General features: G+C 43.9%; 1 protein-coding gene across 1 annotated transcript; it reads right to left on the bottom strand.

Moving 5' to 3' along the window:
* Positions 1-490: 490 nt before the first annotated feature.
* On the bottom strand, positions 491-9,926 carry CD164 (CD164 molecule). Its single transcript, XM_066180307.1, has 5 exons — positions 9,567-9,926; positions 9,118-9,352; positions 5,765-5,977; positions 4,575-4,655; positions 491-3,585 (listed from the first exon to the last, which is right to left on the bottom strand). The coding sequence occupies exons 1-5, from the start codon at positions 9,924-9,926 to the stop codon at positions 3,425-3,427; spliced, it is 1,050 nt and encodes a 349-aa protein (XP_066036404.1). The 3' UTR covers positions 491-3,424.
* Positions 9,927-27,133: the final 17,207 nt, after the last annotated feature.

The raw sequence follows: 27,133 nt of genomic DNA, 5'->3' as shown, positions 1-27,133 counted from the left end.
CTCCATCCAACCTGGCCTTGGAGCAACCTGGTGGAAGGTGCTCCTGCCCAGGGTAGGGGAGTTGGAACTAGATGATCCTCAAAGTCCCTGCCAATCACTCCATGGTTCTATGCAATCAGAAAAGAAGTAAGGCTCAGAGCAATACTTTTTGCATGAAAGCTCTAACAGCCTCTGTGCAAACACAGACAACAGCCCCTCTTCCACCTGTCATCCAGTATTACAAAGTTTGCTTAGAAAGAGGAGTATTAAGGCTCACAGGTTGGAAAAACATGACCTGAATGAAAATTCTTTTTAAGATAATTCTAAATCTGAATCAGTATTGTTAAATACAAAGTTAATACTGTTTTTAGGGGAACTAAGTTTTCAAACCTTGCATTCTTCCTCTTTCCCATAATATTTCTCAATTCCCATGGGAAACAGCTCATCTCCAAGGCAGCAAGCAGACATTCCTCTCGGGATTGCTCACAATAAAGAAAATTCACAGGTAAAATTCCATTCAACAGATTTTATTTATCAATTTGGTTTTGCGATTACAACTGCTTCAGTTTTCTTCCACTGAAGACAAAATACAAACTTTTACAGCAACACTTGCAGAGAACATTCGTAAGGTAACAGGTTGATATTTGCACAAGTTGGCTTCAAAAAAAAGCCAGATAACTTGAAGAGTCACTACGATTCAGTGCCTAAAACTGATTTAGGGGCAAGTACAACTACAGATCTATGAGCTACCTTCCACTTCAAAACACAAGGCCAAGAAAAACTGCAAGTTGTTACTTCAGGTTTTTTTGCTAGTACACAGCACAGATCAGCTGATACTGCATTTCACAAAGGAGTAATTACTTTCAACAGTGAGGCAGCCAAGCACACGGTGAAGATGCACAACCCAGCCTCCCCTCCCCCCAAACGACTAAAAGGGAAACAATTCAAGCCACAACTCTGAACTGTGGAATTATACCTTGCTGGCAAGGCTAACGAGCAAGGGGTGTGTAGTGCAGGCCTTCCGGAACATGACTAAATTGACACAGCAAAAACTTGAGTTTTTCAGAGAGGCATTTGTACATGCCAGAGATCCTGGGTTTCCTAAAGTCTTGGAAAATAGCAATTGCTGGCACCGCAACAAATTTAGTAACTAAGGCAAGGTATCTCTTCTACCCTTCTAAACAAAATTTGAGGCAAACAAGTAAGCAATTTTAAGGCACTTTAAACATTATTTTTAGTTTGCTTTACCAGCATACTTTATCAGCAACCTAAATCAGGATTGGCAAAGCTCATGAATAAGCATTTCCGCGACATTCTACAGAGCAACTTTTATGTGGCAATGTTTTCCATGCTATGAAGTGCTTTCGCAGGACTTTTCTGCAAGTTTCCCAAAAGAGCCCTTTGAGGCCAAAAATTGTATACTAGGTATAATTTGCTTTGCTGAGCTAAAGGCAAACTGTCATATTTCAAAAGATCATTCTGTTCACTTCAAAGCACAGAATACAACCTCATGGATTTTTTTAACAAATAAACGTAGTAAAATAGTTCTTAGGGAAAGGACAAATTTAAAGAGATTTCACAATAAGGCCAACGATATACCATCTAACTCACACGCATACTGTTGCTGAAAACTGGCTGCTCACTGCTGTTTTCATAAACCTGAGCTGATTGTCCTAGTTTTGTTTAGAAAACCAAAAGCCAATGAACTCAAAGATACAGTACTGGTGAGTAACCTCTGCATTTTGTAGCAATTTGAGTTTTCTATGCAGCACAATAGAAACAATGCTATTCAAACTAGAAGAACACAAGAAAGCAACACTGTACACTTCAAGTTTCCAACTGAAATGCACTTAATTTGCTTCATAATTCAAGTCCCACTGCCATGACTATTATCTGCAATCAATGCTATTTCTGTATTGGGTGCCAAATTCCAGTCAAGTCAGAGCTAGTAAAACAGTACTACAGATTATCCCAAAACTTATGATCAGGGGATATCATCAGAAGCTATGCATTATGTGCTACCTCCACCACTTGATTTTCTCCCTACTTCCATTTTTTCTGTGGGTTTATTTTCACAGGTGCTCAAGTCAGACTGTGCTGGAGATGATGTACCTTTGATACTCAGATCACATGGCTGATCCAGCCAAGGGCAAAAAAAAAACCAACCCTAAACTATTTGGCTGAATAGATTTCCTAAACCAGTTCACTGCAAGGTGACACAAACCTGAAACCAGGAAGGGGAGAAAGGAAAGAAAAAAGGCATAGCCTCCGGTCCCAGGATCACAGCATCCTGACTAGGATCAAATCAGCAGATCCTCTGAATGATCCTTAATTGCTCCTTCAGCAAGCAGACATAAAGGAGGGTAATAAAGAAAAAAACAACAACCCAAGCTCCTGTAATTAATTGCAACAAGTTTTAAGAACCATTTGAGTAACAAAAACATCAGGATTTCCCAGACATCAGTATTTCAAGTATAAATGTGAGCTGTTGCCTTTTTATACAGGGAGTGAACGGAATCACTGGTCTGGTGAAAGCGGCTGGTCTTCGTAGGCCAGAACGAAAGGTAAATAAGTCAAAGTTTCTGTTTGTGGCCGAACATCACTGTACCATACTCCTCACTCTAAAACAAAATCACTTAGGGACAGTTTCCTAGGGAATTTTTTTTTTTAAACTGGAATGCTCAAGTCACACATATTCTATATTCCTATATAAAGCTAATACTTAAAAGTTTTATTTATCTTTGAGATAGCTGGAACATGCTTATCGCCTACCGAAATTTAGTCTTTTAAGGCACTAATATTTATCTCCCTATTAGAAGCATTATTCCTACATCCATCCTCAAGATTAATTGGAAATGGCATAGGAATTCTTTTTGGAATGAAGTATTTTATGAGGCAACTTTTATTCTTGTGTTAAAAAAAAAGGTTATGTTATTCTGTTTAGACATTATCTAATTCTACATTTTTGTCCATTTTTCTAGCAACATACTGTAAGAGTCATAAGCTACTATAAATGGTATTTCACTCCCTGAAATCAGTCACCAGTAATTCACATCTTGATAAAAATGAAGGGATACTGTATCAGATGTTGTTTAAATTAGCCTTCAGAATAAGCCATTTTACGATTGTCTACTGGACAGTGTCACCACTGAATAAGAATCTCTGAACATTCTACATTTGGCAGATCAAGAAAAGTCCCACATCAGCAGCCACTAAAGGAAAATAAAACAGCCATTAGAACCCATGCAGCATATTGCAAGTAATCCTGTTGAAGAGATTCATATCACTTCTTGCCAAGTATAATGTTGCAAAAATATTCATTTAAAGTCTTCTTTTAGAGATTTAAAGGATATTATGAACTGCTGTCTTCCATTAACAACAGAAAATATTTTGGTTCAGTGAACTACAGGTGTTGGGCTACTAGTCCATTACCAAGGGGAAGATCCTAAAGCGTGTGGTAATTTCGGTCTTTAGATCTGCAGAATTTGTACAGAAAGAAAATAACAGCCTGCAGACCCAGAACAAGGACAATTCCACCTATGAAACTCGCAGCATCAAACGTAGATTTGCGTGGACCAGGGACAGGAGCCACAGTGGTAGTTGCATCTGTTAAACACCAAATTAGAAACTGTAAGTGCACAATTCTCACAACAGTTTTGCAGATTTCAGTGCTGGATTCTTTGTATTAGGATTACTCAAAATACCAAAACACCAGAAAGAAAACAAAAAAATAATCAAAACTGAAGCCATGCCAGCATCTGTATTTAGATTAGTGGTACTGAAATTCTGATTAAATGCTGTTTGTACAAGGCTAGAGCTATTTATAGACAAACTGCTCTGGACCTCAAAACTGAGCAATATCCAGCTGGACTTTATTTGTACTTCAAAAAGCCAAAGCCTTCCTCCTTCACATAGAATATATTATTGATACGCCCACATTCGAGACACATTTTCCAGTCACAGCTCCTTGCTCCAGTTTTGTTCTGTTTTCTTTTTGCTTAAATTTAACATATATTGTTATCTTCCATCTACTGTACTTTACCCCAAGAGTTAGGCTTAAAAAAACAGCTGAAGTCACAAATACAAATCTGGAAATAACAGCCATCTGCTGATGGGTAGTTTTAAAGAGCTTTACTTTGCGAGAGCTTTTCATGAAATGGCATATTTAGGACTGACTTGGAAATAAAATACTTCAGCTTGTTCCGAGCAATGGAGCACAATTACAGTTAACAAAAACAAAAAACCCCATCCCATTATTAAGCTGCAAAAACAAAATACCACCTCCCAAAGACAGGGGAGTTAACATAGTTAACAAGGGACTTCCAACCACACTATTAAAATCATCCAACTGATCTCATTTGATCAACATGTTTCTGATTTTTTATATCTTACCAGTTAGCTCTATTTCTCAGACTTGCTACTTGTATATATCACCTTAACAAAATTAGACCTGCCATAAAGTTTGAAGTGACAACACCAGATACACCAATACTACTTTAATGTTGTCCCTTGGTGAGTCTTTCAAGGTAACACATCTAAAGCAACACTGACTTCTAAGTAATGCATGCTTTAATTATGGGAGCTGTAGCGGTTACCTGCAGTAGTGGACATCGTGGTAGCTGGACTAATGGTGGTTTTAGGCACAGGAGCATGAGTAGTTGCATTGGTGACATTGGCTGTTTGAGAGAAGACAAGTAGGTACACACCATAAACTCCAAAACAAAGTATGCAAGCACTGAAGTTCCTATACAAATGACTTTTCCTTTTTTGCTTTAACAAGGATAAGCTTTGCCCTCAGTCTGTATCCCACACAATTTAGGTGGTGAGCTGCATGGCATTGAGCCAAGTTTCTGCAACAAGGATTATTTTCAAACTTGCATACTATCGTTATCCAAATATATCAGTGTTCTCCACAGATCAGTGATTCTTTGTTCAGACAAAATGACTTTCCCTTCAAGCACTCATATAAATGCTGGTATTTGAACAAGAATCAAGAGATCTGCTTCAAGACAACTGATAATCTGCATCAAGGCAAAGGGCTTCATTAAACTTTCATTAGAATCAGTTAGTATTAATTACACAAAAGACGTACTTACTGTAATACCTCTAGACAGGAGATACACACTCTTTTTTCTCCTGTCCTCAAAACACTAACTGTGAATGCCATCACTGGAATTAAACCCCTTACCCAAAACGAAACTGTCTCCTTAAAACTTTCATTATCAAGCCACATAAGCTGGGTCTCTGACCTCTCCTGCTCCCCTAAAGATAAGTTTTACTAAAACTTAATCAGTATTTCAGTATGTGCCTGGGACAAGTTACCATTTGTGGGTTGACTCAAAGATAAACATCACATTACAGTAGTACATTAGGCTGTTTTGAGCCTAATGAAGTACCAACTTGTTACGTCCCAGCTCCCTTGATCAGCAAGTTTTTAAAGATTAGGTGATTTTTAAAAAAGAATTTCACTGTAGACATGGCAGAGAAATTTTTTGGAAAGAAAAAAAACCCAACAAAACCAAACTCCTAAGAATTCATGATTAGTGGCAATTACTAACTCAATTACCACTGAGCCAATTTTTAACACAGATAATGCTTCCTGCCAACCTAACTAAGAGTTTTCTAAAATCCATTTCTCCCAAACCTTGGAACCATTTATGCGTTCTGCACATGAGATTTTCAGTAGCCAAGCTACTACAGTGAGCTTTGGAAGAAGCCCCCATCTTTCATGTTATTCACCAGTTCCCAGTTTCCTGCCGTTCTGAGTTCAGTGCTGCTGTATTACCTATAGGAGTATGAGGTGTGGTGGCAGAAGTGGCTGTGGTGGCATTGGAAGATGCCGTGGTCGTGTTGGAAGATGCCGTGGTTGTGTTGGAAGACGCCGTGGTCGCGTTGGAAGATGCCGTGGTCGCGTTGGTGGGTGTTACAGTAACATTGGAAAGTGGTACAGTGGTATTGGAAGGGGACATAGCAACACGGGTAGGAGAAACTGTGGGAGCTGTGAAAAAATAGAGTTACATTAGAGAGAATAATGATGGTATTGAACTCAAAACCAACCCAACAAAACAACATCAGTAGGCATAGCTTTAGGAAATTCATACAGCACGGAGTTCTACTGTAGTTTTAGTTTGAAATTACAAAGCTTTTGAATCCACCCTACTAACATCAAAAGTTGCATGAGTGAATACATGAAAAACTTTGGCACGGGCAGCCCAATCAAGCCAGCATTCAACTGGCAACTCAAGATTGCTCAAAGCAAACTCGAGTGAGAAGAACCCTACAGTCCAAGCAGCAACTGTGCATGCTTCACACAGGAGAGCACTAAGTACAGAGTACTGCTTCTCAACCTCACTGCAACTGAGACTGAACCTGAGCTACCAAGTTCAACTATAATTCAGAGTTGGTTAGACAACTGAAACAGAATGGAGGGAAAATCAACCAAGATTTTGAAAGTTTAGCCACAGTTCCAGTTTTGAGAGTTGTTGTTGGATGTAGGTGCTGTCAGCTTCAGCACACATTGTATCAAAAAAACCCTCACAATCCCCAAAACACAGAACTGAGAAGAAGCCTCCTGACACTTACTGTGTTACCAGTTGTAGAGTGTTGATCACACAGAGACAGCTTATCGAAACCAACACATTAGCAAACCTCCTGCTGAAAAAGCATGATGTCCAGAAGCTTTTAATGCTCAGGCTCATTCAACTGTGGCTATTTACTTCTTGAGCATAATTCAGCAGGGTGGGAAATCAGAGCTGACTGTTTCTAGAGAGATAGGTTGGATATATCAGAATCTACATTCTCTTGGCTCCCATTTACATGATTTTGCCTCATGCAACCTCTAACTATGGTAAACTCAGATAATAGAGCATACACTACCCTAGTGAAGATACCTAAGTCCAGTAAATTAATTTTGCAGTTCATTGAAGCCTCAGATGGTAAGTGTTTGTTTCCTTTTGATTACATTTTTCCTTTAGGTAATGCAGCCAACTATAAATAGCCCTACAGTAGAAAGCAATCGAAGTACGGGAAATAAAGACAAAAACCTGGAGAAATTCATGTACACATGCATAAAAAAGAGAGCAGAAAAAAGTCAATCTATTTGTATTTTGATCACAGCAGAAGCAAGCAATCTAACCAGTCCAGCTGCTTTTTTACGTCATTCTCAGTCAAACACTGTTACCTTAAAACCACATTGACAACACATCCACTAACTGGATCAAGTAAGATCTTCTCCCTATCTACAGTTTTACCACATTAGTTTTAATTGAGACTTACTCATCCAGCCATCATACTCAGCAAACCCACATACAACCCACAACTCCTTCTGTTCTACGCTCTCCAGCACATTTCACATCATATCCACCCACTCCAGGCACCTTGGGGTGACCTTTCACTTCTCTCCATGAAAGGAACGCTGCTATCCGCAATTCTTTGGCACTGAGCACGCTCATTTACCTCTCAAGTAACAACTACAAACAGATTAACTAACTTCAGTATTCTGACAATCTGAAGTAAACCTGAATCTACAGGGCCTTTCTCTTGCTTATGGCAGAATCACGTCAGAAAGGCTGGCACTATTTCTTCCCTTTCACATAAGAAGATATGAAAAGACCTTTTGTGGGTTTGCATCAGTGAGGTGTGCAACAGCTGCCCTATTCCCTTCAGGAAAGTAGCACTCAAGCACTTCAAGAGCCTTACGACTGTTTCTCGATAACAGATTTCGGGGTGGGGGGGGTCAGTCAATTATGGTGGGTATACGCTGAGGAATGAATACAGCACACACAACGGCCTCTGACAAATGAACAAACTTCACTTTTGTAGATTCCTCACTGGTATGTAGAAAATTTAGCATGGCACGTGTATTAAGACAGGAAGACATCCGGTAGAGCCAACTTATACCAGGTACAACAGGACTTTAGTTTCAAAAACAACCTTCCCAGACTAACATGGGGGAGGATCAGATTTGCAAGACTAAAGGATCAGGAGATGGTTTTATCAACGAGCTGTTAACTTCAGAATCCGTGGCAGGGCCTCAGAGTTGTCCCAATGACACCTCCTGCTGTGAAGGGCTCTTGTGGGATCTTTTACACGGGATAATGTCATGTTCCCCAGCTCTCCCCATCAGCAGACGCCCGCTCTTCACTGAAAAAATAAAAAAAAATACTCTGATATCCCAAACTCAGCTTTTCAGCCTAGGCAGGCTGACGTTTGCTCCCAAGATACAGCCGCCGTACTGGCTCTGGCACAGGGTAAATTCGGACACTCCCCTTACATTCGAGGAGGAAACCAGGAACCACAGGAGGGGTCTGTCCCGCCGGCCCGACAGTGCCCTCTCCCGTCGCAGCGGAGCGGCGTTAACCCGCGGCGGAGCAGCCCCGGCTCCCGCAGGGTGTCCCGCATCCCGCCGGCGGGGCAGGGCTGCGGAGGAGATCCCTACGGGCTGCAGCAGCGCTGACCGGGCAGCGTCACCCTCGGCTGCACCCAGCGCCACTAGGAAACGCGGCCAGGGAACACTGAAGCGCTTCCAGACAAGTTTTTGTTTTGTCTTCTTTGTTGCTGTCTCCGCGTTTTGGGGGTGGCGGCACATTTCGCGGTTCTCGGCGCCGCAAATACTTTGGCAAAGAGCCCACAGGGCCCGAGCAGTGGGCAACCCCACGGGACGAGTAACGGGGCGTACACCGGGATAAAGAACACGCGGCAACGGGGACAGAACGACACGGCCGAATCACGGCACCCTCGCTCCTAGACCCGTTCCAAGGGTGCAAGAAGCAGCCGCGCACAATTCCGTGGCACCGGCTTCCCCCTCCGAGGTCCCCGGGATATCAGGTCCCAGACCAGCACAAGCGGGATGGCTGCCCAAAAGCTCCGCGGGCTGCGGCCGCGGCGCCCAGGAAGCGGCGGCGGCGGCGGCCGAGCGAGCGCCAGAGGAGCGCAGGGCCGGTCCCGGCGGGTCCCGGCGGGTCCCGGCCGCCCGCCCGCGGAGGCTCCAGCACCCGGCGCGCACAGACGGACAGTCCCGGGGGGCTCGGTGCGCGGAGCCCGCCTGGCTCCCCACAGCGCCGGGCACGGGGCGGGGCTGCCCCGTCAGCAGCTCCCGGGGGAAAGGGGGGGGGGGGGGGGAGGGCGCGAATCACTCACCGGTCGTCTCTGCGATCACGGCCAGCCCGCCGAGGCAGCACGCCACGGAAACGACGGCGAGGGAGAACGTAAGTGTCCGACCCATGGTGGCGATGCGGTGAAACGAGAGACCGGCGGCTCCCGCTCGACTCAGCGCTTCCCTGCCTGCCGCCTGCCTCCTTCCGCGCGCTCCGTTCCGCTCCGCGCCCGCTGCCGCCGCGCACCCGCCGCGCGCCGCCGCCCCGCCCCGCCCCGCCTCGCGTCACGGGAGCGCCCCGAGCAGGCCCCGCCCCCCGCCCGCGGCGCCGCTGTGGTTCCGCCCGGCTCCCTCCTGCCCCCCCATCCGGCGGGTAATGGAACGGTCCGCAGCGCGGCGGGGCGGCGCTACTCCCCAACGTGACCCCGCCGCTCCCCCGGGAAGGAACTTTTCCCGCGAGTCACGCGCCGTTACGTTGCCACGGAAGTCCCGCCCTCTCACCGCTGGGTCCGCTCATTGGCTGGGAGCGGGGGGCGGGGGCGAGGCGCGCGGGCTCGCGTTTCCCGCGCGCGGGCGGCGGGCACGCGGGCGGCGTCGCTGCTGGGGCCGCGGGGCCGCGCCGGGCGGGCCGCGTCGCTGACGGGGGTCGCACGGAGCGGTGGGGACAGAGCTGCTGCCACCGGCCCGCACCAGCTGCCCGTGGCCACGGGCCGCGGCTGTTGCCTCGTTCCCACGCCCCTTCCCCATTTCCACCGTGGCGGAACTGCGAATTGTACTTAAATGGTAGTTTAAACGAATCGCACGTGACCCTTAGCGATCTGCGTGCAGAGCATGCAAAGTGTTTTCCAGCCATGCTCCCAGCAGCACTGGTGCCGGCACAGGTGGAAGCTGCACACTGGGAGTTTGTGTAGGTCTAGGATGAAGTGGCTGCAATAGCAGAAGGGGAGCGTTGTACAAATTGTAACCCGTATCTTTACAGCTGCACTGTGGGGAGCTCCTGGTGAAGGCTCCTTGGTCATCCCATCACTTCGTGGATTTGGCAGTGTCAGGTTTGCAGTTGGATTCGATGAAAGGATTTATCCAACCTAAGTGATTCTAAGAATCAGTGATTTCCCTTGGACCATTGGGTGGAGTTCCACCTATGCTTATCACATTTTATCTATCCATTGTTTTTCCTTAAGGCAGCTTGAGTCTATATTTACCATCATCATTGGACTCTCAGCTAATAAAATGTTTTTTGTGTAAATCTGCCTTAGCATTTTGTGCAGTGCTAACACGGGTGAATGGTGGGAAACCAAGGCAAACATTAATGTATGCTTGTATTCAAGAAGAGCTAAGCTAGAGCTATTATGCATATTTTATTATGGTCTAGGTCAAAGGACAAATGGAAGAGAAGAGTTATAGTCAGGACAACTCCCCCGTGGTTCTTCTAAGTGTGAGCTGGACTTGGGCAGTAAAGAGGAAACTGCCAAATAAATCCCTAGCTTAATCTTCCCATTTTACTTTCTTTCCTGAAGGTGTTATATTGTCAAGAGCCAAGAGACCAATACAAATGCAGAAATTTTAAGGCAAGCTACCTATCATGGTTACTGTGTGAGCTATGGAGGGGCCTGTAGGGCTGCTAGTAATACATAATTTGGGTACAGAGCTTTCTGACCAGCTTCTGAACTGTCATATATCGTGATGCTTTCTGCTAGCAGGCAGGATGGCTAACTCTTTGCCTTCGTGCAAAGAAGTCTCAGGGGAAAAACCAAAGAAAGGCCTGTAAAGAGACAACAGAGAATCAATTTTGTGATACGAACTGAAACCTTGTAACAGCAGCTTAAAAATTACCGAACATGTTGTCTCTCATTCTCGATTTTTACTGAAGTGGTAGTGTAAAATAATTCAGTTATTTCCACAGTATGACAAAAGTGTCTGGCCTTTTAATAAGAAATACTTTTCACATGCGTTATTAAAATATGATATTTCTCTTCTACCTTTGAATAAACAGTATAAATTGAGGACCAGCATAAATAAAAATTGCAATGTCACCAAAATAGCAGGGAGCATGGAATAAGGGAGTTTTCTATGGATTCCACTCATCCTTCCTGGTGATATCTGCAGAGTTTTATGTCCTAGGACAAGGGTCTTCTGCTTGGATCAGGGCTTGATTCAGAGGGTCTCCTGAGATTTCACTAGACACATGGTAATATTTGAACTCAGGTTTTCTTATCTTGTTATATTTAACATTATAACCCAAAGGTTATAATGTTAAATATATCTTCAGCAGTTATCAGTGTTTTATCAGGGATTGCAGTGGCAGTTCTGTTGATGTGCTGGACACATGAAGTGTAATGGTTGCTGCAATCTGCATTTCATCAGGAGTGCATACTAAAAATCTCTTCTTTTGAGAAAGTAATGGGACAGTTAAATAAGATAAAAGACAAGACTCTAATCAGTGTTCATGTATATGGAAAAAGTGGGAGAAAATGAAGTACATAAAGGAATAGAACTAAGACTACCAGCAAGGGCAAGAACATCTCCCCAAGTGAGTGAAAACATGTTTATCATTCTGGGGGCTGGTGGGAATCCAGGGAAAAGATAAATGTGGTTTGTCTGTTTTTCCTTATAGTCAGCATCTTGGGACTTTGTTGTAGCATATAGTCAGCAGGATCATGACAGTCTGGGTTGTTATTCTTGGATTTAAAACACCACATTCATAACTGGATTCAGTTCTCATTGCACTGTTATATACTTAGTGGTTAGTAAGGCATTTACCTCTGTTTTGAATCTATAAGGAATTCCAAGCACTGCATTACTGGAAAATTATGTAAAATCCTTGACAAAATGGGCAAAACCTAAGAGTCTGCAGATGCCCATTTTAGGGAAGCACATTTGGAACATGGCAAATGCTCAGGATTTGGAGCAGATTGTGTTGTATTAATTGGTGCTTGGCAAGATGTGATAATGGATTGAAGAGATTCCACAGGAGCGTACAGCAGTTTGGGATGACAGCAGTAAATGAAAAACAAAATTTAGTAGATAAACTGAAGAGAATATATATTTCCTTCATTTTGTAAACATTGGTTCTCATTTCCACATTGTCATTTCAAGTGCACAGAAAGAGAAGTGCATGTGAAGTTTAAATATGTGGTGGGTATTTTAGCAGGGAAAATACAGCATCTAAGGAGGTTTTGAGGTATTTGTTACCATTACGTAATGATGCATTATTTATCCCGGTGCCATTCACTAGAATGGTGAATTGTTCAGAAATAATGCATTGACTCCTGTGCCCGGAGCTTTGTAACCTTTGTCCTTGCATTGTGAGGCAGGTATGGCAGTAAATCCCACAGTAGGAGTGTGTCCAGCCAGGGCTGAATACGGCCCCAGGGCACATCCAGGGTGGTGCATGCCGTGCTGTATGACATCGGGGGTGCATTTAAGGTGGCTGTGTGTCTGTCCCCAGCAGGAATTCTGGGTGAGGACATTGGCACCTGTACTGTACAAGCTGCTTGCCTGAGGCAGGCAAGGTGGAGCTGTGTTTAGTACGGACGAATTCTGTGTTACAGGCACTCTCTCAGCCCCACCAGGTGTGGTGGAAAGGCTGCTTTTAACATAAGGAACAAATAATAGAGTGGTTAGTGATAATAAAATGATGTTATAAATATTTTCTTAACTCTCTTAGAGATAGAGATACAGGCTGATACTTTTAGCCTAAGGCTAGCCAGAGACATGTCCTGAGAAGAAGAATGGAAGGCAACAGGTCGAGGTAAGATGGAGTGGAAGGAATCAACCTTTCAGCTGTGCAGCTGCAGCCAAACAAAGAATGAGGTCAGGCTGATTGAGGTGACTAAAAGAAAATAAGGCTGATATTTAGATGAAGTTCTTGCAACAGTATATCTTGCAACAAGAGTTTAGCTGTGTCCTCAAGGCTGGCTGGCTGGCTGGCTGGCTGATAAAATGCCTTGCTCAACCTGGGAATTTTTCGAGTGGAGGAACTTCAGGAGGGTCTGTACAACTTTTTCCTCAGTAGATGCTTTTGTTCTGAGGGTCTTGCATCTGGCCCCAGCCTGAGGTGTAACACCTATGGGCTGCCTGTTCCTGGCCTTTGGTTCCACTCAACCTGGCATCTGCTCTTGCTGTGCCCTGATGGCCTGGCCCAGTGCTTCTTCCCTCAGCAACTAAAGTACAGGCACAATTGAGCTCTGTTGTTATGGCCACCCATTACTGCCTCTTAACATCCTAAAGCTTAAAGCTTAAAGAACTACAGTATCAAGATTTTTTCTATGAAGTTTGTAAAATCATTCCATTACCCATTTTCTTTATGCAATAGCTGTATTACATCATTCTGAACCATTTGATGTGCTGCATAGTTATTATCTGTAAAGTTCTTTCAAAACCAATCTCTCTGAGTCCCTTTTTTTCCTCCCTGGAATTGGTGGCAAGAATTTTTTGTCTGACTTACACTGGGGGTTAACAGTGAATTAGTGAAGGGTATCCTAATCAATTAAGTATGTGAAGGGCAATAATAGAGAGCTGTGGCCATGACAGTCTAAAAAAGGAAGGTGAAGCTGTTCTGTAGGAAGGTGAAGTAAGTTGTCAGAGGTCTGTCTGATACCATGAGAATGGCCATATACTTCAGAGATCCCAGGGCTTCCCCAGATCCATGTGGAGTACCTACATAGCTGAGGAGCCATGCTAACAATTTCTGCTGGCTTTAGCAGCCCTCCTGGATCAGATTCAGAAACCCTCTGACCTCCAATTAGGTAAACTACCTTGTAGATAATAACTTCGGCCTCCAACTTTTGTCTCATCAGTGCTTGAATAAGTAGGGGGGAATTATTGGAGCCTACAGTCTGTGCTGTACTAACACAATGTCCTTGTCCTTTTAACACATACGCCTGTGCAAAGAAAATTGGTGTGTAGTCTGAGGGCATCTTTCATCACTTTTCATTTAGAGCAGTATCTAAGAGAGTGTTTTGCTGGAGTAAGAAGCTCAGCATAAAACCCCAATAAAGCAAAACTTGAAAGACACCAGTTTTTCTTACAGCGGTGACACATTACATCAATAAAACACTGTAATCCGGTAAGATAATAGTTTTCTCAGAATGCATGTTGCTGCCAGCTTTATAGAAGGGAGTTTTTTTATATGATTGCTGGGAAGGGAAATTCTCCAAACCCAGCAGCAGACAATGAAAGTCTTCACCTCCCCATTTGCTGACTGCCCCTGAATTTCCCGACTTTGTGGAGATCCTGTGGCCTACCTCTGGACTTGCATGTCCTCTAGATGCTTGTGCATGTTGTGTCTCTGGTATGGCACTCTGAGAGGCAGCACTGTATTCCTAGTGACCTGGTGTAGTGGTTTGAAAGCACAACAAATGAGAGGCTCCAAGTCAGAGATACAATTTAATAGGAAAAAAAAGGAAAGAAAGTAAACTAGAATAGATGCAATAATACAAAAGACCACTGACAGAGTCAGAATACAACCTGAGCGGAGTGATGGAAGCAGTCCAGATGAGGTGGTCTTCCTGAAGCAGTGATCCTGTAGAAAGGTCTGGTAGCTCAGGTCCTCTGGGAATTCAGTGGGTAAGCACCCCTCTGGTGTTCAGAGTCTCAGCTTATATCCAGGCTGGAATGCTTGGCTCCTCCCTCTGGGCGGAGCATCTCACAATGGGATGGTGAGTCATGTGATAAGGCCTGATGGGCCCATTAACAGGAGGTAGTCCAGGAGGGGGTTATCTGTGAGCTGTGTAGCAAAGGTGCTGATGGGCCCATTAACAGAAGATAAGCCAGAGTGGAGGAGGCAGGGAGCACTGCCTCACCTGGTTTCAACAGCTCATGAAGATGGTGATAGAATATACTTCAACCCAGGACACTTGGTCAGAGATGTAAGTTGCAAATATGTCACAAAACATCATTTTGGATTAAGATGAATATTCCATTTTTGTTTCATTGTTCATAGGCTTGGACTCCAACTTGCAGGCACTGGGGAACCAGGCTTGAAAGACACACTGTTGTTTCTTTAAGTGACCTCTTAATACTGGATGAAAGATTTTACCATTTTTTTTTCTGGCAGAGTATCCTGGCATGACCAATGCAAATACAGTAATTATGGTTTGCCTGAAGAATTGTTATGCCTGAAATTCAAAATATTTCCTGGTTGTACTCTTCTCTTCTCATTAAAACTTTTTTCATGTGGTGTAATTTCAGCCAGTTGTCCCCTGCCCAGTTCCCATGCACTGTTCTCCTAGATCCTGAGAGTATGACATCCAGCTGTACATCCAGCCACCATCCTTGTCACCAGGTCTGTGACTTTTGGCACAGGATCAGCTTTCTGATACTTGATGTGATGAGGCATTTGCCTGCCCTCAGAGTGCTTGAATATTGCCCACTGCCAAAGCGTGAGTCTCTGGGCTCTGACATCTGCTCGGATCAGGTCATTTGGACTGCAATCACATGCTGTGTTCTGCCTTGATCCTTTGTGGAACACTGGGGACACTGGGGTGGCTGCCACAGAGCAGACCTGCCATGGGTGACCAAACCAACAGCAAATAAAAAAATCAATTAACTGGCCTCCTAACATTTTCCTCTGATAGCCTTCAGAACTAAAATTGCTTTCCTGATTTTAAACATCTGAATATAATTTAAAATCCTTGCAAGAAATAAGAGACACTAACGTCTGTCAATACTGAGTATGCAAAACCATATCTTTTCATAGCAGTAGTCTCTGTTACTTACAAAAAAGTAATTTGTCAGGAAATGTGGGGTTTTATGAAGAAAATATCACAGTCTATTTTAATCTTTGACCCAGAACTATGAAGTGAAAAAAAAAATTACTCTCTAGGTAGATTGATTTGGAATGTTCCTACAGAAGATTTAATTCCTATGTAGTAGTCTGGGTATAGATTGCAGAATGTTTTAGAAAATGGAAGGATGAAATGTGTTACAGGCTTCTTAGCTAGCTGCAGGTATACAAAGGTATTTGAGGTTAAATAATTGTTTTGTATAGGAAAGTATAAGAAAAACCTAAATTCCCTTGCCCAAATTAACACGATCTTCATACTCAGAGCCTCTGGAGATTAGTCTGGGTCTATGCCCTCTTCAGGCATTCAGTTAAACATTTGCTGATTTATTATATTTGTTCCCATTGAGCAAAAAACCTTAAGATCGTTACTTTTAATGAAATCCATGGACTTAAGCTTGGACAAAATCTGGTCTCTCCAAATACTTCCCTAATTCAGCCTTCCCCATCTTACCCTGGCACTGTTCTGTGAGGTTTAATGGCTCATATGGTGAGCCCAGGAGCAAAGGTCACTCAGCACAGCACTCTTGGCAGAGCTGGGAATAGGGGTGGGAAAGCTGCACTCTGATGGTGTCCAGGTTGCCCTGGCACAGCAGGGCTGGTTTAGCCTTCTGTCTGCATCCAAGCTCCACAAATGAGTGCTCTTTTCTTTGAACCTCTAGTTCACTCAGTTATGGCCACTCTTTCCAGCCTGCATTTTGATCCTACACACACCTTCTCTTCTTTTAACGCTCACCTGGAGCTATCCATGCCCCAGCTCTGCACTGTGTGTCAGGGAGACCTTGCATGCAAGAAATCACTGACACTGGCAGTCATTTTGGATTATATATTTACATCCACACATAACCTTAGCTGTATTGCAATAACTTTATAATAAATATTTTTCTCTGTTTCAGTGGCAGTAGTCACTTTTTTTTTTCAATTGAGACCATCTGCTATAAGTAATTACTTTAATCTTCTGCCTGCTCTAGCATTTCTTGGTTTTAGCCTCAGGCAGCCCAACCTGATTTCAAGGACATTACTTTTAGTTTATAGTAGTCAGCACAGGATCAAGTGTTTGGCCTTCACTGAGGCCACAGTCCTACAAACATATTTTTTCTTCTTTCTTTGTCTTACTTTATCAGTGCTTGTAACTATATAATTATATTAACACTACTTCCCATAAATTGTAGGTGCGCTCTGATATGTTCACAGGTCTTTTTCTCTTCTCTAGTAAAGGTACTTTTTAACACCTTGTGAACACTTCTTTTTAAGCCAATAAAAAATGTTTCCAAGCCATTCACATGCACAAGATGACATGGTTTTATTTTTGCTGTAAGTGAAAGTCATCATGGTCTGTAAAAAGCTGAGTGGGAAATAGTGCTCTACCTTACAGCAGGCAGGAAAATCATCTGGGAATCATGAATTGAAGGTCCCACAGGTAATTATCTTGCAGGTTACTGTAGGCCTTTTGTTATATGTAGGTTCAGCCTCCAGTGTTTGGAGGATCTCCATGTCCTTGATCACTTGCCTACAGGAAGGAGAAAGTGCACATGGGACCCATCTCCATCCAAAGCCAAGCTCTGCAACCTCTGTTTTGTGTGGACCGTTACAAACCCAGGCACCCATTTCCTACTGACAGGCTACACTCAGTATGCTCTTTAGAAAGTTCTTAACAATGAATGCTGTCAGTTCTTGATTAAGTAGCCTCCAGTTGGCATTTTAGGAGAGGTGAAAATAGTATGGCTTTATGCAGCTACATTTATGTAAAGAAGAACATGTTGTTCCATGTGCCCCAGCTACAAATGGCCAGTACTTTTGAGATGAAGTCAGGAGACACTGTGAGAAGTGACAGTATTGGAAGTGACTCCCTGTGAAATACCCTTCATTTCCTTCCTTCACAGCAGTTTTCTGAATCCTGAAAACAGTCCAACGTTTTGCAATCTCTATGATTTTCAGCCTGTCATTCTCCCACACTGTGGGAGGGCAAGCTGTGCCTCCTGCAGGTGCCGGCATGGTGAAAAATGCCAGCAGAGCTCCATAAAGCTTTGTAGTATATCCCATCCCACCCCACCCCATCCAGCAGGGTAGTACCAAGCAAAGAGGATGCTGCAGGCATCCCCTGTCCAAGCAGGGATATCAGAAAATGTGAACAGAGCAGAACCCAGGAAGCATCTGGTTGTCCTTGTACACTGTGGCTTCTTTTTTCTTCCTCAGGATTAAACTCCTGCTCAGATTTAGGAGGGCCTGGCTATAAGATCATGGATCCTACACCTTTCAGATTGCACAGATCTGGTGGCAAGGCAGCAACCTGAAGTGAATATTGCTGGATATGAATATATCCAGCTTTTGGTTTGTTCCCTGTAGGTTTGAAAGTTATAGTTTTTTGCTACCGTTAAAGATGCTGTCCTTCTGTTTGGTGTGGTAACATAGAAACTACACTGTGAATTTTCCTCTCTGTGGTCATACTTAAATATTTTGTTCTCTTCCATCAAAGAAACTGCTCAAAGCAATATTCTTGTTTATTACATTCCTGAAAATCTAAAAATTTTAACAGGCTAGTCCTATTTGTTAACCTACTGAGAACAAACTTCTAGTATGCATTTGCTAAAATAATGTTCTTCAGCTTGTGAGGGCAGAGCAAAACCTGGAGGTTTTGTGAAATGCCTCCCTGTCTATCAGGGCCCACCTTTGGCTGACACTAAGCTCTGCAGCCACAAGTTTGTAACCTTTGGTCCTGGAGATGCCCTGGCAGCTTCCTTAGTTTTGCCATCTGGTTTTCTAGCTTGAGTAACATATTTCTTCTCCATGTGGGGAGCTGGCTTGAAGGTGATGTGGAACTGCAAGCTATTCCTATGGTGACTCTTGTTGGCCATCCCGAGGATTCCTCTTCCTTTGTCATGGATGGAGAAGCTTTCATCCAGGGAGTTGGGGGATGAAGGGGTGCAGTTGTGGTGCTCCCTTTGCTGCTATTCACCATACAAGTCCCTTTTACCAGCTCCCTCAAGCTCCCTTTCCTTCTTTTGCCCTCACCTTTTTCCTTTCCCTCAATGGTTTCACTGAGTCTTATGCCAGCAAAGTCTGGTTTAAATCCATCTTTTAGCCAGTAAAGAAGCCAATGAAAATGTACCCATAAAAAAGCACTCTGGATCCCTATGGTTGATCTGTAATGACTCTCACCAGAGTAGCTCAAGATACTTACCATGGCAATTCCCTATGGCTGCTTGTGATTCTTCCCACTGTACAGATGAGGAAGGTTGGAGGCAGAGAGGATGCTCCAAGCACAGGCTCAGCTCTGCCTCCCCTCATGCTGCTGCTGGTGGCAGAGGACAAGACAACCATGAGCACAGTCAGGGCTGTGAGGGTGGGACACGGCCGGCTGAGGTGGGATACCCAGCTGTTCCCAGCCCTTGGCAACTTGCACAGGAGGGTGAGGAGATGCTTCTTTATCTAAATAAAATGGCAGAGCTGAACAAATGGAGAGCAGATACTGAGTTAAGGAAGCCAGGGTGCTGCCAGAGTAGAAGATTTTTTCCAGGGTGAGGAGAGGACACAGGCGATGGGAGTGAGAGCTGTGAGGAGGTGAAGAGGATCTTCCACGCTGGCTGGGAAAGACTTATGAGAGGGAGAAGAAATGACTCTCAAGACTGATGACTGGGGAGAAGAAAGCATTAAGTGTGCTTGGGTTTGGGAGATTATGACAAGGACTTGACTCCTTTTCTGTGGAGAGGAGCCTGGCTTTGGGATGGGGAGGAGAGGGTCCACTGATCCTATTATCCTTCATTACCATCTGACCTGATCACATTGAGCAGTCAAGAGCCCCATCAAGCTCTCAACAAACTTTAAGGAAAGTGAAGAAATACTTAGATTTTATTTTTCTATGATTTTTTAAAAAAATTTGGTATCTTTTTTGAGAGCCTTTCTCAGAAACTGGTTCATAAAAATGGTAGTTAAATTTTAACTGATCCAGTTACTCCCCGATTGCTGCCTTGTGGCTTGCAAAATCACTTCAGCAGACTAATTTTGGAGTGGGATGCTTTGTCCCTTGACATGATGCTCCAGTACAAGCGATTCTGTGTAATTGCCTCAGTCCTCTCATCTCATTACAGGCAAATGAGGTTGTGTCCCATTAATTCCAGCAGGTGCTGGTTGCAGTGCCCAGACACATGCCAAGCACAGAGTCTCCCAGAACATTACTGGCTGACAGAGGCATCTCTCACCCTTTTCAGATATCAAAGTTATTTGTCCTCTGCCCTCAGGGTAAAGTAGTTTTGTGGGAAGTATCAGGAAAGCAATCTAAGCCTTAAAATAGAAAGGCATACCCAAGGGAACACCTTTCTCAAGGGTGGAAAGCAACTCTTAATTAAAGAGGGGGAGAGCAAGAAGTAGCAATCTCCTCCTTTAATGCATCAACACATGTAGTATGTGCAATATGGGTAACAAAACTCTTGCAGGGACACATACAAGGCTGACCAATTCCAAATTAAATCCACCTTAAAATTACTGAAGCAAGTTTTGGTGTATTGTCCCCTTCCCACATGACATGGCGGCTTCTTTCCTGAGTAGCATAGGGAAAGGACAAGCTCTGCCTGGAGGAGGATGATGGAGCTGGAGTCAAACAGGGCATGCACGCTGCCACAGCTCCCCTGTGTGCAGAGGTGCCTGGGTACATGCAAACTTGTTTCTACCTGATGCGTAAATCAAGTAAATCTACGGGTCATAAAAAATGACAATTTCAAACAAAAGGTGCAAAAAGTGCAAGATGAGCTCTAGCACAAATACATTGGATAACATTGCTGGAAAAGAGGATTCACAAAATTTTAAGTCCTTGGTGACATTCACCTTGGAAACAATTTAACAGCCAGTCCTGTTTTATTTCCAATACCAGCTGGTGTTCTCTCAGACATATGCGTGCCCTGGGAGCCTGGGCTTGCTGCTGTTCCAGGAGATCCAGCATGAAAGAAGTGACTTTTGCCTTTTTCTTTCCGCTCCAGGAAGCTCATAGCATTTAGTGCCTCAAATCCCATACACCAGGCTTCCACCTCCAGCAGCTTTCCTGCTTGCCAGTGCTACTACATTTTGCTCCATCCAACCTGGGACCTTGAGGTGAGAGCAGCTCCTCCTCACAGGCAGACTCTTCAGCATCTTGGGGAAGAAAGTTTTCAGCTGCACTTAGCATTTCTGATCTCAGTGTTGCCTGCTGCCCAGCCTACTCAAATGGTTTGCACCATTGCCAGTGGAGAAGCTTTTATATAAGGGAACATAAATAATTTTCAAAAGTGCTGTAACTGTCATAAAGTGTCTTAATGGGTAGCTTTTAATCTAAACAGAAAATCCCAAATGCCTATGTCAATTATATGGGTTGTTTTTCTTAAATATTAAAAGTTAGAATGCTCTTTTTAATTTACATTTTATTACTTTATGCCAGTATGAGGGAACATTTTCTGTTAAACTTAGGTCATGTTTGTCATTTCTTGACTTTCAGGGTTTTATATGAGATTCAGAACTCCCCTTCCACCCACAGAGTTGAAGCTGCTGACAGCAATGCCTAACGCTTGCCCAAGCCTGAGAAGCTGCCTGAGGTCCAGGAAATCTAGAGTTAAAGCTGACTTACTTCTATTACTTTAAACACATTTAAACAGGTGGTAGGTGTGCCTGGAGATCCGTAGCTAATCCACTTCTGCATTTTTAGGGTCCTGTCCACAAAGGTGGGTATTTGAAGTAGGCAGTGGGTGACCATCAGACCTCATTAGGCAAGGACAAGGGGCTGGTGGAGCTGAGCCTCAGGCAGGGGACATAAGAGGACTGAGACAAGGTTACAGATCATAAAGTGTTCTCACTAAAGCAGTCTGCTCTTGCTAATACAAGGAGACGATAATTCTGACTGAAAACCAAACCTCTTTGGTTTAGGGAGATGAAAAGCAGTTCCCAGGTTATTGTGTGAATCAGAGCAACTTGATTTTTGTGGAAGTTCACCATTTGCACAGTCAGATAGCTGGGGAGACACACCTTCAAAAGTAGGACTATAAACTGACTCTCCTTCATCTCCCTTTTCCAGTTATGGTATCTGCAGGGTAGATAAAAGTAATCATCAGAGACCATGGTTATCACAGGCATTTGTCACAGGGTTGTCAGTGAGCAGCTCAGCTGAGGTCAGAGACGTGGGTTGCCCATCAGCCTAGGGGAACAACCACTTCCGTCTGTTTCACTGCTGAAATTTGGACAGACCCAGAGCCCTGCTTCCATTCCAGGAGACAGTCTCTCTATGAATTGTTTAATGCAGTGTGTTTAATTGCTGCTGCTCTGAGAAGGTCCAGCATCTGCTGCTGGGAGAGCTACGGCAGTGGTGGCACTGAGCCATGGAAGCAGTGCCCCAAAGAAGGATGTCTGTCAGAGGGAATATGGTTAGAAGAAAGAAGGATGAAAATGCAGCTATGATTTTGTCATAAGTTAAGGGCACTAACTTGTCTAAGAAAGGAGAATTGATAAGATTGAAATTCCTGTTCAGCTGAATGAGGCACTAAGGAAAACTGATTAATTTTTTTTATAAGTGTTTGGTTTTGTCACATTGTTTAGATATTGTCTGGTTATCGTTAGTCCTCTAGAGTAGCAAACTTAATGTTAGATTGATTTTATGGACTACACAGATATTATTCAATTGCTTCAAGCCACACCACTCCCTGCGGCTTCCAAACTGGTGCTGGGGCTGAAGCCCAGGGGTTACCTCTGCCATAAACTTGTTCGCATGGAAAACCAGGGGCTGGAGCAGCCCTGATGCCTTGGGAAGGCTGACCTGAAACAGAGGCTGGACAGAGCTAGAGAATAAAGTAGGTATTTGCTGAAAGGCCTTCAGGATCCACCATGGGCAGGACAGGAGCCTGACCAGGCTACACCCAGGGTGGACTAAGGCTGGTCACGAAATGGCTGACCGATCACAAAATCTTACATTTTTATGTTTTGGTCCATTTGCATATTGGGGTTTAATTGTCCAGTTACAACTTGGGGTTGTGAGGTCTCATCCTTCTTGTTTTCTCTCTTCAGTCCACCGTTGTTTATGTTGTTGGGCTGAAAGCTATCCTTGGTCCTCAGCAGGAAAAGGATTTATTTTGTCTGTCTACTCGTGAAGAGAGCTCGCTGGCACTTAATATGAGACTCAGAACTACATCCCTAGGCAGCACAGAATCTGAACATATGAAAGCTGAAGCTTAAGGCATCAGCCCCACCACCATCCCCGCCACAGGCACCCACCACGGGCCCATGGCAGTCTGGCTACCACGAGTTTGAGTCTGTCAGCGGGGCCTGGCTCCACGGCAACACCAGCCACCAGCCCACACCGTACCCTGCATTTCTAAGCACTTCTCAAGCCTAATGTAAGCAGTTTTTGGCCCTTTGGGAGGTTAGAAAATGCTCCAATTCCTGTTTTCCCCTGAAGGAAGGAAAACCGGGTTACACAGAAAGCATGTGGCAAAGCAGAGGACTGAAGCCAGCTCTTGATGGATGCTGTCAGCAATACTTAAAGGGTGAAGAGCCTCTTGCTAATAGCAAATGCCCAGCAAAAAGTGGTAAGTAAAAGCAACCATAAGAGAACTGCTTCCCCACTCCACTCCCAGCCTCCAGTGAGCCTCTGCTCAAGGATTTCCTGGTACCTCTGTGTTTTTAATTCTGCCTGGCAGCTCTTTTCCACTTGAATTTCTTTGCTTTTCAGGCATATGTGAAAATCTGGCATCCACAAATTTCTGTGGCAATGAGATTTACAGCTTAATTACACCCTGAGTAAAGAGCGTGCCTCCTTTTGACGCAGAAACTCCTACCCACAGCTGTATTTGCTGGGCACTGCTGAGACATCATTCCCGCCGGCAGCGCGTGGACAGGGCAGTTCCAGAGGGGTCGCGGCTCCCACAGCAAAGCTTTGTGCCACCGCGGCAGCTCTGCTCTCTTTTGGCTCATGCAGCACGTGCAAAAGCTGCTTTGTGGGACAGCTGTAGGTTCAGCTCGGACTTCTGTCAGCACAGCGGGGTCAGGTCACTTTTCATCTCTGAGCACCGTGAACTTTCATGTGTCAAAGTGCTATTCTATTGCAGATGAGACAGTTGTGGTTTTCATGCAAAACAAACCTATGTTAAATTTAAAAAAACCCAAACCAACTGATTTCTCATCTTAAAAACAATGTCCACTTTCCCCCCAACTGTATATCCCACTGGCTTTATAAAGTGATACACTTTTACATAACCAGAGTCAGAAGCAAAATGCCTCTTAGCTAAATGTTGCTAAATTACAGAGTCTATAAAAAACCCAGACTGAGAAAGAAATCACAGGTTGCAGATGGGCCTCCTCCAGGTAGCCCTGAGGTCTCTCTGGTCTGGCTTCATGGTACTTTCCTACAGTGATTCATTAGGGCAATGCTTTTTTAAGAGTTTTGTTGGGATTTGCAGCAGTGCTGGATTTGAAGAGCTCCATCCTCACAGTATCAGAGACTGTGAAGATCAGATTCTCCATGTTTAGCCACCACAGCTGCGCCCTTACCTGAAAGATCCAACATGCACAAGGTAGTATCATTTCACGTGATGATGTTCTCCTGCTGAAAAAATGCAGAAAAAATGAGGCAGACAGAACAGTTTGGACAAGGACATATGTTAAAATGGTAAGACAAGGGAGTTTTAATTCACAGCCAGGTCCTGGGTGGTAGCAGATGTGCTGAGGTGTGACATTAGGTAACTGCAAGCAGCACATGCAAATGCAGGGATGTTTTGTGGGCTGTGACTGAGTGATGCAAAGGAAAGCCCTTTCCTTCCTCCTCTCAAAGGTCGGCAGCATGGCTGCTGGAGCCTCTGTAGGCTGTAAGCTAAGCAGAATCTAATTTTGGTAGCCAGACCATATGGCTTTTGCTATAGCCAAAAAAGTCTATAGCAGCCTTATGTAAAGTCCAGAGCAGAAGCAGCCTACCCAGAGTTAGATATAAAATCAGCTTCAGAAAATATTGTGTTGGCTATCTATTTTTCCCTACATCCAGTTTTTATCTTGATACGTATTAATAAAACTGAAGTTCATTGGGCTTTTTGAAATATCTCTTTTCCCTTTTTTGCACCACAACATTTAAGGATTATACCCAGAGCAATCCACTACATATTTTTTTTTTAAAATCCTGAGTTTGATGGCTGCATTTTGTAAATGTGCTTAAATTACACACAAGAAATTCTGTTCTTGAAATTTAATTCTTCACATACATGAGACTGGCTCCCATTCATCCTTTTTTAAAAAAAAAAAGTTTTAAACTGATAATTTCTAGGCATTATTACTGTCATTGTGGGCAAGAAGGGGAATTAACTATAAACATACTGCTAATAGTCAACTGACAGTCAAAGTCAAAAAGAAAAGCAATGATTAGCCTAACAAGCATCATAGGACTGACTGCTTTCTGAAAAAGTATTTTGGGTGTTTTTTTATAAAAAGATCATGCCGAGAACCACCAATTACTTGTCTCAATCTACTCTGTTTTTTATTTCTCCACTTCTTTTCTCATCACTTGGTAATTCAGGTACATTAAATTCTATTCAACCGGTTGCCAGTTATGAAAATGACATATATTAAAATCCTGAACTGGGTGACTAATATTAATTTTAGACTCTATTTATTACCTGTTTATGACAACATGATATTGTTCTGCAGGCCTGTTTGTAGTACTCAGATAAATGTTCTGTGGGTGGCAGTAGTTAGATGTGAATTAGCTGGTGCTGTTCTGCTTGCCAGCTGTGGCAGATGTGCTGTGCTGCATTCAGTTTGGAGAAGAAAACAATTACCATGAAGGAAAATATGGAAAGCACGCAAGGTTGTGCAGCACCTTTAAACAATGATCCTGAAAGCCTTTCAAAGGTTGTGCAGCAATGCTCTTGGAAACTTGAAGTCATTTGAAGAGTGCAAATATACCCTGACACAAGGCCCAAGAGTTTTGCTTCTGTGTGATTCTTAGAGGGTTTTCTTGGTCCAAACTTCTCCACCTGGTGCAGCTGCAGCTGTTTCAGTTCCTTTCAGTCCAAAATAAGCTCTGAAAAGGACTGAGAAACAGAAGAGAAAGCAGACAAAATTATTTTAAAAAACCCCCTATACATACACACACACACACATATATATATACACATATATATTTGAGACCCTCACATGATGGTAGTAAAGGAGAGCTGCTAGGGGTCACCGAGAGACATCTTGGTGAAGGCCAAGTAAAATCACAGAATCACAGAATGGGTCAGGTTGGAAGGGACCACAGTAGGTCATCTGGTCCAACCTCCCTGCTCAAGTAGGGTCATCTTAGAGCACACAGCACAGGATTGTGTCCAGAGGGTTCTTGAATATCTCCAGGGAGGGAGACCACAACTTCTCTGGGCAAAATGTTGCAGTACACTCAGTCATTCACACAGGAAAGTTCTTCCTCATGTCAGAAAAATTTGCAGAACAGAGTAGCAAGTTTGCTAACTAAAGCAGAAGTCTGCTTCCTGCTATTCCAAAGATACTTTCAATTAGGTAGGATTAAAATATTAGCCAGAAATGAGCAGTAAGCATACTACAGTGAGATGCTGAGAATATGCCTGGATGGGTTTTTCCATTTGGAAGAATTGCTTGGGACAGACATGATCAGTAGTCCCTCTGTTGTGGAAAACCACTTGTTGTTCACCATGTTTTACAAAAGATCTGAAAAGAGATAGAACATAGAGAATGGTTGTAGCTCATGGGACTGCAACTCTGCAAGACACAGACTCTAATTAGTCTCTAATGAATAAGTAAAAGAGGTCCTGAAATCATAGCTCTCGAGAGTATGGCATTATCTCTCCCTTCTCTGCTCCTGGCGAGAACCTGCAGTGCAGGACTGGGAAAAATGCCTGCACAGATGGACTTCTGCCCCTGTGAAGATAAGGATACCCAGGAAGGACCCTTGGCTGCTGCAGCACTCCGGGGCACGCCCGCTGTGCAAACCGGCCTCCTCCCAGGCACTCCCAGCTCAGTCTCGGCTTCTCTGGGATACGGATACTTACACAGGATACTGACAGGGACACAGTCTGCTGCCGACTTGGAAGACACAGGGAGACAGGAAGGGTACCCAGCTGCTGTGCTCACACAGGCACTGGATTGGTGATAAGAAATGAATCCCATACTAGCTTTCACAGATAAGGTGAAGTGGGAAAAGACTGAAAAAACCCCCACATCCAAGCACACCAGGACACGTATTAGCAAACACCAGCCATGACCTTCATCACGATGACGAACCAGCTACAACACTGGATCAAGTCTTTCACAAAGAAATTAAA

The sequence above is a fragment of the Chamaea fasciata genome, unplaced genomic scaffold, assembly GCF_029207755.1.
Source record: "Chamaea fasciata isolate MVZ Bird 193981 ecotype frontalis unplaced genomic scaffold, bChaFas1.0.hap1 SCAF_3, whole genome shotgun sequence".
NCBI lineage: Eukaryota > Metazoa > Chordata > Aves > Passeriformes > Sylviidae > Chamaea > Chamaea fasciata.
This window is presented reverse-complemented; position numbering and strand designations above follow the sequence as displayed.

What these genes read in the sequence shown, in the direction of transcription:
- CD164 (XM_066180307.1), bottom strand. Translation starts at nt 9,926, where the DNA reads ATGGCTGGAAAACACTTTGCATGCTCTGCACGCAGATCGCTAAGGGTC. An exon ending in CGTGATCGCAGAGACGACCG is followed by an intron (nt 5,978 to 9,117) that starts GTGAGTGATTCG and finishes ATTTTTTCACAG; the next exon opens with CTCCCACAGTTTCTCCTACC. An exon ending in CACACCTCATACTCCTATAG is followed by an intron (nt 4,656 to 5,764) that starts GTAATACAGCAG and finishes TCTCTCAAACAG; the next exon opens with CCAATGTCACCAATGCAACT.